We start from the raw sequence: 14288 nt of genomic DNA on the forward strand, positions 1-14288 counted from the left end.
GTGTGTGTGTGTGTGTGTGTGTGTGTGATAGGTGGGTGTAGTTACCATGAGAGTGCATGTAGAGGCATCAGTGTGTGTGTGTGTGTGTGTGTGTGTGATAGGTGGGTGTAGTTACCGTGAGAGTGCATGTAGAGGCATCAGAGTTTTTCCTGTATCCTCCATCCAGTGTTTGGACACAGACTCGCTGGGACTATAGCTGTGTGCTACCACACCTAGCTTCCTGTGGGTTCCTGAACTCAGGCCTTTGCACTTACACAGGACCACTTTACCCACCGAGTCCAAGTTTATTTATTTTAAAGCTTCACAGTGACTAGCCTGTTTTCAGTATTTCACAGGCCAGCCTTTTCTCTGTCCTGAATGTGCCCTTAGTGTGTGCTGAGCCCAGGTTAGGCCAGTTTCATCCCACATCTGATAATATCCACACCTCCTCCTCTGGATGCCTTGCTGGGCCGGGGTGCATGTTTGTAGGGAGCTGCTCCTCAGTATGCTCCTTGTGCCTGTGTTTGGTGCCTCAGAGGAGGACTTCATGTGGCTTTTGCCAGGAAAGTGATTGGCGAGAGAACTAGCTAGGGCTTTGGCTTCAGCCCCCAGCTGGCCTCTGCACTATCTGCCCCCCAGCACATTCCCACTGTGCCGCTCCCAGCAGCATGTAGAGTGCAGGCCCCAGCAGATGCTCAGACTGACAGCTGCTTGGCTGTGGCATTCTCTGAGCTCCAACCTGGATAGCAAGGGAGGTCAGGAGAGGCTCCGGGTGGGTCACCTTGGCTGCCTTGCTCAAGCCATGGTCTTGGAACTCAAGTGACCCAGGACATCACAGACAGATGTGGAACTGTGGCTTGGCTCAGGCCCGCGTCTGAGGTCCATCCTTGCCTTCTAGGCTGTGGCAGGGCCTGCTTGCCCTTCTGTGTGGTGCCTGTAGTATGCTGGTCTCAGCCGTGCATGGAGCCCTTACCACTCATTTCCTTTCTCTCAGGGAGAGGGGCCGTACCTGCCACTTCCCAGTGTCACGTCTGTGCTGACTCTAGCGACAGCTGTTATTTCCAGTGTTGTTATTTACGACCTGCCTGATGCTTTGGGGCCCTGCATCAGGGAGCAGCTGATGGTGCAGTTTCCTTGTTATGAGCAATGTCTCTCATTATGGGACCATATTTTGCTGCGTTTCCATATGGTCTGATTTGAGCCCTTATTATGAAATCACCATCAGAAATCTCAAAGCCATTACCTTTCCACTCCTTCCCCCCTCTCCCACCTCCCTCTCTTTTCTCTCTCTTCCTTTCTCCCCTCTCCCCTGTGTGTGTCTCTCTCTGCCTGTGTGGTTATGTCTTCTTGTCTCTTTCTGTTACTCTCTGTGTGTTTGTATCTCTGTGTCTGTCTGTCTCTGTCTCTGTCTCTCTCTCTCTGTGTTTATCTCTGAGTCTGTCTCTCTGTGTGGCTCTGTGTCTATCTCTGTCTGTTTCTCTCTGTGTGTGTCTGTGTATGACTGTCTATCTCTCTGTCTTTTTCTCTCTCTGTTCTCCTGTCTTTCCCTCTCTGTCTGTCTGTCTGTCTGTCTGTCTGTCTGTCTGTCTGTCTCTGTGCCTGTCTGGTGCAAATGTCTGTCACATTTACAGCTGGTCTTGACACTTCATTGCCTTCCCTTTTTGAGTGTGCAAACTGTATCAGGCATGCGAGCATTTTGAAAGTCTTACCTGCTCTGTGACACACATGTCAAACATTTTCATTTCCCATGGAGAACACTCATTCTGAGTTGCATTTCTCAATCCCAGAGATGTTGACATTTCTGAGGAGTAACCCCCCATACACACACACTGTGTGGCCTACACACTCGCTCTAGAGTGGGTTTAACTGCATTCCCATCATCTGCCACTAGATGCCAGTAGCATCCTCAGTTGTGGCAGCCAGCATCTGCAGACCTTGTTGAAGGCTTTTTGGGACAGACATGCCTGTGGTGGAGGGCCAGCACCCTGAGCAGACTGTGAATGACAGCGGTGTGCTGTGGTGGCCCTGGCGCTGTCTGTGCTCCTGCACTGGGAAAGCACCATGGCTTCCTTGTGAGTTCTTCCTGGTGGCTCCGACCCTGGCCAGATGAGACCAGCTGGAATGGAGGTGTAGCTTCCCTGTGCCCTCGCTCTGGCAGCCAGCTCTGCAGCCCTTCCTTGTTCAGTGACTGCCCTTTGAAGGTGCACATGGACACGGAGAGGAAAGCTGAGCGGACATGGCAGCTGTCAGTCAAGGGAAATAGCCATCATGTTTCTGGGGCTCATGGTCCACTGTCATTTCAGTGTTTGCTGTGAAGCAAGGTTCCATCCCATGGCCGGGTTTCCTCCCTGGCTATATGCTTTTCTTGTCTTGTCTTTTTCCTTCGGATAAATAATTCTTTAAAAGTATTTCCACCTGTAAAAGCCAGTACTTCCAGTTCCTCCCTGTGATTTACAGTCATTTACCTTTGATGTTGAAGTAGTACCTTTCCTGTGCTATCAGTTTATCAGCTATAGACATCATGCACTGACTTCTGAATTGATGGATGAGGATCCATTACCTATTCTTACATTCCTGTCCTCTTTACAAAGCACTGGGCCTTAGGTAGGATGCACACAGCAGGCCTGGTTGGAAAGTCGAAGGCTCCTGGGGAACTGGGCAGCGCTCACAAGGGAGGGGCTTGTAAGCAACTGTTTACAAAATCCCAAGTTTATCCCAAGCTGCATGGGTGTGGATCTGACCTTAAACAGCGGGCCAGGGCATTTGAGACCTGAGCTGTGTGTGTGGTGGATTCTGTCTAGTCCCAGGGCTGCCCACTGGAGAACTGCAGGCAGGAGATCTGGAGGATGCTATGTAAGCTTTGAGACGGGTACTCATGTGGACACCAGTGCCCACAGGAACTGTGGTCTCAAGCTGGGGCCTGATCCCAGGGGGCTGATTTCTGCTGATACTCAATGCCAATGTTCTTCCTTCTCGGACTGCAAAGCAGCCATAGACACAAAACACGTATCTTTAAAATGAGTGCAATATAATCTAAATGAATTTGTGTACCAGGAGCCCATGTGATAATGTACCAGTTATCTAACAGCAACACAGAGATGGTTCAAAGGTTGGTTACCAAGGATCTTAAAACAGTGAAAATGCCTGCACACATAGGTGCTAACACTGTTGTGAAGAGAGGGAGGGTGCAGAGAAGAGCCAGATGGAGATTGTAGAACTCAAAAGAAGCAAGTTAAAATCTTCACAAGATGTGCTCTGCAGCTGGATGGGTGGCCAGAGTTTGTCATCCCTGACATCAGACAGTAGAACCAGGGCCAGCAGAGTTGCAGGGGTTGATTGGTGGCAGCAGCCAAGCTCCGGTGCTGAACAGCAGGGCAGCACCGGGTCCGCAGAGTTCTCCGCAGTGCCCGGGGCAGGAGACGCCTCTGAAGATGTGATGATAGGAAAGTCTTGGCAAGAGACACAAACCCAGATATCCGGAAGTTCAACAAAGCCCAGAGATAATTGGGAAGTAAACTCAGCCAGACACTATGAATCACTGAACACTAAAAGCAAAGAAAGAGTAGAGAACAGAAATAGAAAGCCGGTTCCCTGTCCACAGAGAAGTGCTGGTGTAAGTGTTGGAGGCTGCTCTGCCTAAGTGTGGGCTAGGAAAAATGGAAGGAAGCTCTTGGAGCCCTGAATTCTGTACCCTGCAAGAGTCCCCAGAAGCACAGGCATTGGTGACCCCAGGGCATCCCCAGGGCACTGAAGGAAGGGTATTGGAGAACAGTGTGGTGTTTCTCATGAGCAGTCAGGAGAAGTCATAAGAAGTTCTCAACCTTCCCTGTACTGTGTGTGAGCCTTTAGTACAATTGCTCATGTGGTAGTGACCCCCAACCACAAATTGATTTTCACTGCTACTACATAACTGTAGTTTTGCTACTGTTATGTATCAAAGTATATAAATATCCATATTTTCCAATGGTCTTAGGCGACTTGAGTGAGGGAACAAAAGGGGTGGTCACCCACATGTTAGGAACTGCTACTCCAGAGAAGGAGGCATGGAAGGTGGGAGTGAAGAAGAGCGAAGTGAGGGCTGAGAAGGCTAAGCGGGAGGTCTAGGCAGAAATTACATTGTATCGGGTGAGGTCTACACGGCAGTTAGGTTCAGTATGAAACAATGTAATGAATGCCAGGAACCTGGGTTCTGTGGGAGCCTGAGAGAGAGTCTACATTCCACCACAGAGGTAACAAGCTGCCAGCACTGACCACACCTAGAAGTGGCTAAGTGTTTTTTTATTGAATTTGTTTAGTTACTTATTCAAGAAAGGATCTCACGGTGTAACCGGCACTGGCCTCAGACTGAAGATGACCCTCCTCTTAGCTGGGTGACAAGCGTGTATCAGCATCCTGGTAGAATTTATATTTAAAACCTTAAGAGAAGAAAAAAAAAACCTTAAGAGAAGTCTTTAGCAATCAGATATCATATGAATTACAGTTAATTTTGAGGTGACCAAAATTCCAGACATAAACAAGGGAGGAGAAGCTAGTTGGAGGTGGGGCTCTTAGTCCAGACTAATCACTTGTGAGAACTGGAGGCACAAGGAGCTGGCTACTGGTAGATCTTCAAAGATGGCTCCCAGTGACCCATTTCCAATAGCCAGCCAGGTACCACCCATGACAGGTCCATAGGCTTTCAGATAGCTCTGAACACGAGCCTGTGGAAAACATTTCAGATTCAGACTGTAACAGTTTAAACCCAGTTTTATCTGCAGACAGGCAGATAAAATGGAACGATCCTAAAGAAGACAGAGGAAAACTGAAAAAAACCCAGGGAAGAGCAAGCTGTCTAAATCATGTCTCAGCCCTGTGAAGCAAGAGGCTTCTACATAGCATGGAAACGGGGTCTCCCTCATGGTCTGTGAGGGCCATGGCTTGGATGTAATGATGCAGCTTTGAGAGTAAAGGAATGGGGGAATTCCATGCAAACACTGACTGAAAAACCTCCAGCATGTTTATGCGAGCCAAAAAAGACCTCGAAGCAGAGAGAATCCTAGCTCAGAAAAAATCTTAGAGGATTCTTTATTTTTATTTTTGTGTATGGGTGTTTTGCCTATATGTATTTCTATGAACTATTGAGCATGCAGTGCCAAGGAGGCCAGAAGAGGGTGTTGGATCCCTGGGAACTAGAATTACAGGTGGTTGTGAGCCACCATGTGGGTGCTGGGAACTGAACCTGGGTCCTCTGCAAGAGCAGCTGGTGCTTTTGTCGTCTGAACCCCCATAGCTCTGAATATTTTTATTTTTACAAAACGCAGTGTCTACAGTAGAGTTACCTCCTAGCAGTTGCTTCCCAGAGAAGTGAGAACTGGGTCACACAGCAATCTGTCCACCGCTGTTTGTGGCAACTCTGTGTATAGTCAGCAGACTGGCAACTGCCCAGGTGTTCCCAGTGAATGGGTGGATGGGTGGTCTGGGCACATCCATGTGTTAGCACGTGACTCAGTCAGCAGACTGGCAACTGCCCAGGTGTTCCCAGTGAATGGGTGGATGGGTGGTCTGGGCACACCCATGTGTTAGCACGTGACTCAGTCATGAAAGCCTTGGACTGTATATGGGTAACCCCATGGGCATTGTGGAGAGTGAATGACTGTGGGATTGTGTCACGTGATTCCCATGACACTTTCAAGAGGACCAGCCTAGTTCTGGAGAAGCCGTCAGTGGCCCCTTGGACCAGCCAGGGGATGGGCTAAAGCCCACAGGACTGTAGTCACGCAAGTAAGTCAATACTACATGTTAATTAAAAACATACACATTATGGCTTATTAAATACCTTAACTATACTTCTGCTCAGGTAAATGTCATTCCCTGATAATATGCTCTCCTGGGATTTTAATGGCACAACTAATTTGCTTCTCAGAAAATTACTTGTTTATGATCTAAGAACACGTGGTTTCCAGAATGTTTCTCTGGCTGAAACTTTTCTTGAGGGGGGCCTGGGCCATAGGGCCAACTTGTGCTGGTGGGTCTCTGCTGGAAGTGCCAGTGAGGGACACCATTGTCGCTCTCCCTGGTCAATCGCAGGTGAAGCAGGTGGAGTCCGGAACCATCCAGTTCCAGTTCTCACTGAGCTCAGATGCCCCCACAGAGCATGCCAACGGCCCCAGGGCAGGGCGGCGTTCCTCCAGGAAGATGCCAGTGTCCCCTTCAGGTGAGTCCCAGAGAGCTGACTCCCACCCGCAGCTTACCTCGCCCTCACCAGCCCTGCAGGGCAGTTGCCAAAGATTTCTCTGTTGAGTCAATGAGCTGGTTTCCCTTAAGAAGATGACGTGGGGCTGGACAGTGTGACAGTGTGGGGACAGGATACTGTGACAGTGTGGGGACCAGACAGGGTGACAATGTGGGGACAGACAGGGTGACAATGTGGGGACAGGACAGTATGACAGTGTGGGACAGGATGGTGTGACAGTGTGGGGACAGGACGGTGTGACTATGGGGACAGGATGGTGTGACAATGTGGGGACAGGATGGTGTGACAGTATGGGGACAGACAGGGTGACAGTGTGGGGATAGACAGGGTGACAGCATGGGGACAGGATGGTATGACTGTGTGGGGACAGGACAGTGTGACAGTGTGGGACCAGACAGTGTGACAGCGTGGGGATAGTGTGACAGTGTGGGGATAGTGTGACAGTGTGGGGACAGTACAGTGTGACAGTGTGGGAACAGAACAGTGTGACAGTGTGGGGACAGGATTGTGTGACAGTGTGGGGACAGGACTGTGTGACAGTGTGGGGACAGGATGGTGTGACAGTGTAGGGACAGGACAGTGACAGTGTGGGGACAGGATGATGTGACAGTGTGGGACAGGACAGTGACAGTGTGGTGACAGGATGGTGTGACAGCCACTGGAAATACTGTTGCATGGTTGTCTTGGCACCTTAATTCACGTTGAGTCACCTTTGGCTTTCAATGTGTGATTTGGGGATGTCCCTCCAGCCAGCGGCCCCCAACAGGGATCAGGCCTTGCCTGTGAGGCCACAGGTGTGTGGGTTGAAGAGCTGTTACTGTCATTGTGTTTGATGGCCCAGCATCTTCTGTGTGACCCGGACCTGTGGTGAAGCCAGGGTGGAGGGAGGAAAGGCAAGGTCCCACAGGTGGACTTTGAGCTGTGGCCTGGGTTTCTGGAGCAGATCTGTCTCCTGCTTATGGAGGTTTGTGGGCCCTGGACACAGGTAGTTCTGCTCTTCATGACTGATCCAGATGGATACATGGGAAATGAGCAGCTCTTGAACCCATGGAGTACAGCACTGTAGTTCCCTCCTCCATCTGTGCTCCTTTGTTCTGCTGCGTTCCTCTCCTCCAGCTGTGCTCCCCTCCTTCAGCTGTGCTCCCACCCTCCTGCTGTGCTCCCACCCTCCTGCTGTGCTCCCACCCTCCTGCTGTGCTCCCACCCTCCTGCTGTGCTCCCCTCCTCCTGCTGTGCTCCCCTCCTCCAGCTGTGCTCCCTTACTCTCACTGTGCTTCCCTCACTCCTGCTGTGCTCCCATGATTCCTCTGGCTGCCCAACAGCATGGGGTGATAGACAGATGGTGGTGAGGGAGGAAGTGCTGCCCCTTCCTAGCATCCCCCCCTCAGCCTCTGATAATCTGGGCAGTTTCTATCCCAATGGTCCCCGAGTCCTGGCATTGGATATTCTGTATTTTGAGCTTCTGGTTTGCAGAGCCTGGTCCTCTTGAATGTAATTTTCTCTGTGATAGGCCAGCGGCCCGCTGACCCTGTTGACCTCTGCTTTCCTGGTCAGTGGGATTTTCTGAAATGCCTGGAAGCAGGTTCCAAAACCCAACCATTTGGTGCCCAGCCATGTTGAAGGCTCCCTCTCTGTAGAGTAGTTTAAGCTCCTAGTTGTTTGAATCATGTGCTTAGCAGACCCATTCAGGGTTCTTCATGTACATTAACAGACCCATCTTTTTTTTTTTTTTTTTTTTTTTTTTTTTTTTTTTTTTTGGTTTTTTTCGAGACAGGGTTTCTCTGTATAGCCCTGGCTGTCCTGGAACTCACTCTGGAGACCAGGCTGGCCTCGAACTCAGAAATCCGCCTGCCTCTGCCTCCCAAGTGCTGGGATTAAAGGCGTGCGCCACCACCACCCGGCTAACAGACCCATCTTATGTAATGGAGTCCAGTGTGCAACATCCCCTGTGCTTGGGGTGCTGCTAAAAAGTCTGCAGGATCCCTTAGGGCTGGGAATGGGGGCCGGTGTGCACTTTGTCAGGTTGCTCCAGAATAACTCTTCACTTTATGTGCAATGCAGCTTCACAGACTGTGACACTCTTGTTGGCTAAACTGGAACTCTTGGTCACTTTCTCCCCCGTTTGTCTCCTAGATACACAACTGCAGCATGGGACAGGGTGTGACTTTCTAAGGATGTCTGTATCGAGCCCTCGTGGGATCAGGGCAGTGGGCATCCTCATCTCTGTGCTAAGAACACCTGAAATTTCTTCTTGATGTTCTCCTGATGTTTAGAGATATGAAACCCTATGGTTAAAGGTGCTGTCCTGTGTGCGGCCAGGGGCGTGCGGGACTCAGCCCATGCCTGTGGCTTTGTTCCCACCAGCCTCTCATAACCCATACAGCTCTGACCCACTGCTTTCTGTGGGGACTTGGGCAGTGCTTCCTCCTCTTTGATTGTCTGATGAGCTCTGGCTGGATTACGGATACCCAGAATTCTCGACTGTGAGTCTAACAGGTATTCCAAGGCTCCGAGGACAGTCTGATCTTTTGGGTCTTGCCTTCAGCTGTATTGGGCGGGACTTGATCAGGAAGAGTTGACTTCCCACCCAGATGGCCAGACCCCTCCCAAGCTTGGCCTTGGCTCCCCAAATGAGACTTGAGTGAGGTTGGCTTTCGAACCTCAACGACTCCACTTCTTCCTTGCGGTCTTCCCTGTTGTGTCTGTCAGCTTCTGCTGGGTCCCATGCTGGAGATGGTGGGTGCCGTGTTCCTCACTGGCTTGTTGCTCTGTCCCTCGGACACTGGCTTGGTGTCCTGCACTATTGGCTCTGCCTCATCAAGTCTGTCCAGCACGCTGACTGTGTTTCCTCTCACCTGTAACTTCCTGGACAGGCAGCATTTGGTGGCCACTTAGGACCTCTGCCCTTGTTGGCTGAAGCTCAGGTCTCCAGTCATCTTCCCCTCCCCCTCCTTCCCACAATTCTCCCCTCTGGTATTTTCTCTTGTCTCTCTGTTTCAAGTGGGCGGGTAGGTCTGCCTGGAGAAGTGCTTGCTCGCTGCCTCCCCCAGGTTTCTCTCTAGCCCTTCCCTTGCTATTCCAGGGACTGCGCAGACTCCCCGGGCGACTGGAGTCACTTCCTGTGCGGCTTGGTCTGATCTTGAGATTTCTGTCTAGAGTGTGTTGTACCCACACAGTGTTTTATTTATTTTTATTTTTTAGGTATATGCCAATTTTTAAATTAAAAAAAGTCCAGTAAAGGATAGCGAAGGTAGTTTGGAAGCCTTGGTATTTTGGTTTACAGATTTACCCATAAAGTTCCAGGCCCAAGAGCAGCATGGTATCCATGGGGATATCGTGGTACAGATAGGAGCAGGGAGCCCGTGTTTCCTGTTGCTGCAACAACTTGACACGTACTTGACTTAAAGCAGTGTGCTCTTATCCTGCTGCTCTGGAAGCTACACCTCCACAGTGCGCACAGTAGGCCTACATGCCTTTCTGTGGGGAGGCTGCAGGGAGAACTCTTTTCCTCTCCTTTCCCTAACATCTGGTGGCTGCTTGCCCCTCCTCCCTCTCCCCTCCTTCTCCTTTCCCTCCTCCCTCCTCCCTCCTCCCTCTTCCCTCTTCCCTTCTCCTTCCTCCCTTCTCCCTTCCCCTCCTCCCACCTCCCGCCTCCCTGCATCCCAGCTGCCGCAGCACCTCAGCGCTTTCCTCCCTGGACTGGCTTGCGAGTGATGCTTCATGGTCTGGACCAGCAGTAGCCTCTGTGGATTGGGATGTGGCTGTCTCAGGGACCAGGAACAGTTAGCACCCGTGCTGACCAGCAGGGAGTCAGGGCGACCGGCCAGTAGATGGTGCTGCACACCTGGTTCTATAGAAAATGCAAAAGCCAGTCCTAGCTTCATATTACTCCAGATACATGTTGTAAAATAACTCCATTCCCCCCCTTCTCTCTCTCACACACACACAAACACACACACACACGGACATGCACACGCACAGCACAGGCACACACACACACACACACACACACACACACACACACACACAGAGTGTACACATACTCTCCAGATGGATTAAAGAATAAAGCTTTAGAAACTGTAGGAAGATGAAGATAATTCAGATGACGTAAGAGATCAGAAGTGATGTACAGCTGCACGCATACCCTAGCCGAGTATCGCTTGTCACCTTCACAGCACACAGAGCCCGGAATGGCTCCCGCTGTCTTTAGATTTTTTTTTTTCCTGAGACAGGGTTTCTCTGTATAGCCCTGGAACTTTGTAGACCGTACTAGCCGCAAACTCACAGAGATGCACCTGCCTCTGCCTCCCAAGTGCTGGGATTAAAGGTGTGCACTGCCATGTCCAAAGGCCCTTGCTCTTCTTGGCTGTAATTTATTTCAGATTTTATTTTTATTTTTAAGTATGTCCGTTCACTGCCAGTAGTAGCCAGCAGGACCTGGCTTCCACTGCAGCACTCTCTGGTGGGTTCTTCCCTTGATGCAGGCTCTCCCTCTGGACCTGGAGGGAGGCTGGTGGTCAGTGTGGCCCAGCAATGTCTCCATCCTCCACAGCCGTGGGATGCAGGCACACGTCTATGCCTGGCTTCTTTTCATGGGCGCTGGGATTTGAACTCATATCTTCGTGCTTGGGCATCAAGTGCTCTTACCCAAGCAGACACCTCTGCAGCCCGTGACCTTTCCGCAGTCAAGTATTTAGGAAAACACCCCATGCTTCTCAGCTAAAGGGAATGGATAAATAAGCCGATTCGTTTGCCAGATAAATGAAAGAACGATAAAAGAAGAAATCGGAATGGCTGATGTGATAAAAAGAAAGATACAATCTCATTGGCTGCTGTGGTAGAAAGACCAGAGGCAACACTGATGTGAACTCTGCAGAATCCCAGAACTCAGAGTCACCGAGACCTGGTCCGTCCTCCCATCTGTCCTCCTGGCTCTCCCCTGTGCTCCCTCCCTTCCTGTCAGCTATGTTCTCTGCAGAACTGGCTTTTTGCCAGAAGTTTCTCTGAGCTCTGAGCCCAGGCCCTCCAGGATAATCCTTGGATTAGAAATTCCAACAGAGCATGTGTCACTTTGTTCCAGGAGAGTTTGGAGGTGGCGATCTGGCTGTGTTACCCGTATTTGTGAACATTATGGTGACAGGAGCCGGGGGCGGGGGTGGGGGATGGGGAGTGGGGTAGGGATGAGGGTATTGCTGGGGACAGGGGGCTGGGGACAGGGTCACACATGCACTCTGGGTATGGGGTGAGGGTTGCAGGGAGGCTGTCCATGGGAAAGCCCTCAGAGAGGGTCCCGTCTCGGGGAGAACAAGTGGAAGGTATTGGTATTCATATGAGTTCTCATCATCTCTGCTTGGCCCAGCTTCCTTCTCTGCGGGGGCCACATGGCACCTCGGTCTGCACCCCCCTTCCTCTGGCTGCTTCTAGGGAAAGCCTCTGCTTTCGCCCTGCTTGATAAGTTTAGTTGCCATCAGCCCCCGGCCCGCCCTTCAGCAGTCCCCTGCCCGCCCTTCAGCAGTCCCCGGCCCACCCTTTAGCAGCCTGTGTGTGTGTGTGTGTGTGTGTGTGTGTGTGTGTGTGTGTGTGTGTGTGTACGTAGCTATGGAGGGGCTGACTGTAAGGGCCAGGTGGGCTGGGGCTAGAGGGACAGCAGGAAGTCAGAGCCACCCACCCAGCCTCCCCTGAGCGCCTCCTCTCAGCTCAGAGCTCTCCCAAGTGAGCCGGCTGGGGTGTTTTCCTCACATGACAGGAACTTGAGTTCTGAAGAAGCAGGTCCGTCCTGTGCACACTCTTAGGTTTTTACTGAAAGGCTCACTGTCTATCTGTCTCTACAGAGAGATGTCTGCTTGGGTTCTCGTTGACATCCGGAATCTATAGTGGTGTGGCATAGCAGTGAATGTCTCAGTGGCTGTGGTTGGGACCTGACTTTGTTTGGCTTATTTAATTTGGATTTATGGCTGCACTTACGTCATGTTAATACAGTCACTCCGCTTTGTTCCAGATTTAAAAGTCATTGCCTCCCAAGACCCCAGTAAAAGAGACTTAAACATCCACTAGCGTCTAACCCACGAGGGGAACTTTGCAGACCTCAGTGTCTGTCAGCTCACATGGCCCCTCTGGAAAGCTTAATGCTATGTGGCTGTCACTGCAAGTGAGGTATTCTGGCTTTCCCTTACAGATCATCCTTTTTATTTTTCCTATAAAGTTGACAGAGAGCCGAGGTCTGTTCATCACTGACAGCGGAGGGCAAGCACCGAGCCACTAGAGGGCGCACAGGTTGCACTTTTGATTAGTCTTGGAGTTTCTTTCCTTGACCCATATTTTGCTTTTGCGTGTTCTGGTGGCGACAGCATTTTGAATTGTTTGCTCGGAGGATCTGAGAACACTCCTGTAACCGGGGTTATCACAAACACCTGCCGCTGTGTTTCCCGGGACACCTGTGCTTAGATCTCGGCAGATGCAGCTGTGCTGTCTAGCTCCTCTGGCAGGTGGCAATGGCCATCCATGTGTCAGGGGAGCCTGGTCGCCCCACAGAAGTGGGGGAGGGGTTTTTGGCCACTTTGGACACAGCAATAGAATTTCCAGTGCATTTGCTGCAGAGGGCTGGGCACAGGTGCAGAGAGTGTGGCCTCTGTCAGCAAGCAGAGCTGAGCTGACCCCTCAGGGCCCCAGGCCAGTCACCTGGCTTTTCCATCCCTTGAGGGTTGTGGCCTGAGTTCAGTCAGGTGGAGGCCCATGCCTGTCACCAAGTTCTCCCTTTATCTCTTAGCTTTCCATTTTCCCATCCCTGTGATCCAAGCTGCAGAGAGTGAGGAATAAAGGCCTTTTGGATGAGTTTGCCTTGTGCAAGCCCAGCACCCAGCGCCCCTTAGTCATGACTCATCCTTTATCCCCACGGTCTGTGACAGGAGGCCTCTTTTGCCACCCTTCTTTAGGTTTAGTGACGATCTCATTAGGGCCCTGGCCCTTTGGTCCTCCCCCTCACTGTGATGGGCCACACTGTCCCTGGCTCTGCCTCCACCCTTCTCCAGCTGCTGCCTGTTGCCAGGCAACCGCCTCCCGCCCCTCTGCTTTCTTGCTCCTCCTTCAGGGCCTCTGCTCTCCTGTCTTGTGGTTGACCACAGGTGGCCTTGGTCTGGGCATTCGGCAAACTGAGCGCTTTCCTCTGCCCACGCCCCTCCACCTCTCACCCCGTATGCTTGCTGCCCCCCAGTCCCTCTGGTGCAGCCCTCTTAGGAAGGGAGCTCGTGCATGGGGTGGGGAGGCCCCAAGTTGCCAAGGCCATCAGCAGAAAGATGTCATGGCAACCCACCCTCCTTCCCAGAACAAACATGCCCGGCCTCTGCAGGTTCTGTGGTACCGAGGATCCAAGTGCCACCAGTCCTGGGACAGTGGTGGAGGTCCTGTCCCTCGTTAGCTATTTCCCTGCATTGACGTCTTTCTGTGGCCCTTGTGGAAGTACAAGCACGTGACAAATGGGACCTGTGAATCAGAGGGCTAGGATAGTCGAAGGTGGGGAAGGACACTGCCTGTCCTGTCTGCTCACTGTCACGTGGCACAGACCGTGTGACATACAGAGGGGACAGATGGCCATTCTGTGGCTCCCGAGGCAATGTGAAGGGTCCAAGTCCCACTCTCCGGAGCCACTATACATCAAGAAGGTAACAGTGGGTGTCAGTGGTTGCCAGGAGACACTGCCTCGTTCCTCAGTCCCCGTCCTCTGGTGAGCACCATGGCAGAGCAGAAAAGCACAGCACACACTCACTGTCACCGGGAGACCAGCCAGCTATGGTCATGGATGGAGAGCGTTTCTCTGTCCTATTTGTGACAGCGTCCAACATGCATGGCCAGGCTAAAATATGCTGAGGGCCGCCCAGGGCTGGAGGGAAGCAGCTCACTGTCCCAGAGAAGTCTTGCCTTATGGCCACACTGCAGCTCCTCCCTATAGGGTGCACAGAAGGCAGGGGACATACAGGCCTTGGGTCTTTGAGTGATCTAAAGGGACCTGTGACAGCTCAGATTGGGGTCAGAACATGTGCTCTTGCCTGGCCTTCGGAGGCCCTCGCTTAGTCGGGGGGGG

The 14288-nt window shown here is 51.7% G+C and overlaps 1 protein-coding gene across 8 annotated transcripts in view; it reads left to right on the forward strand.

The window, feature by feature from the left end:
• Nphp4 (nephrocystin 4) overlaps positions 1-14288 on the forward strand; it is a 91858-nt gene that overhangs the window by 42238 nt on the left and 35332 nt on the right. For all 8 annotated transcript variants that reach the window (XM_031379634.1, XM_031379641.1, XM_031379637.1 and 5 more), the window contains one exon: positions 6046-6172. In XM_031379634.1, coding sequence (XP_031235494.1) covers positions 6046-6172 — 127 coding nt within the window. The remainder of the gene's footprint in view (positions 1-6045; positions 6173-14288) is intronic.

This window comes from Mastomys coucha, unplaced genomic scaffold (genome assembly GCF_008632895.1).
Source record: "Mastomys coucha isolate ucsf_1 unplaced genomic scaffold, UCSF_Mcou_1 pScaffold18, whole genome shotgun sequence".
NCBI lineage: Eukaryota > Metazoa > Chordata > Mammalia > Rodentia > Muridae > Mastomys > Mastomys coucha.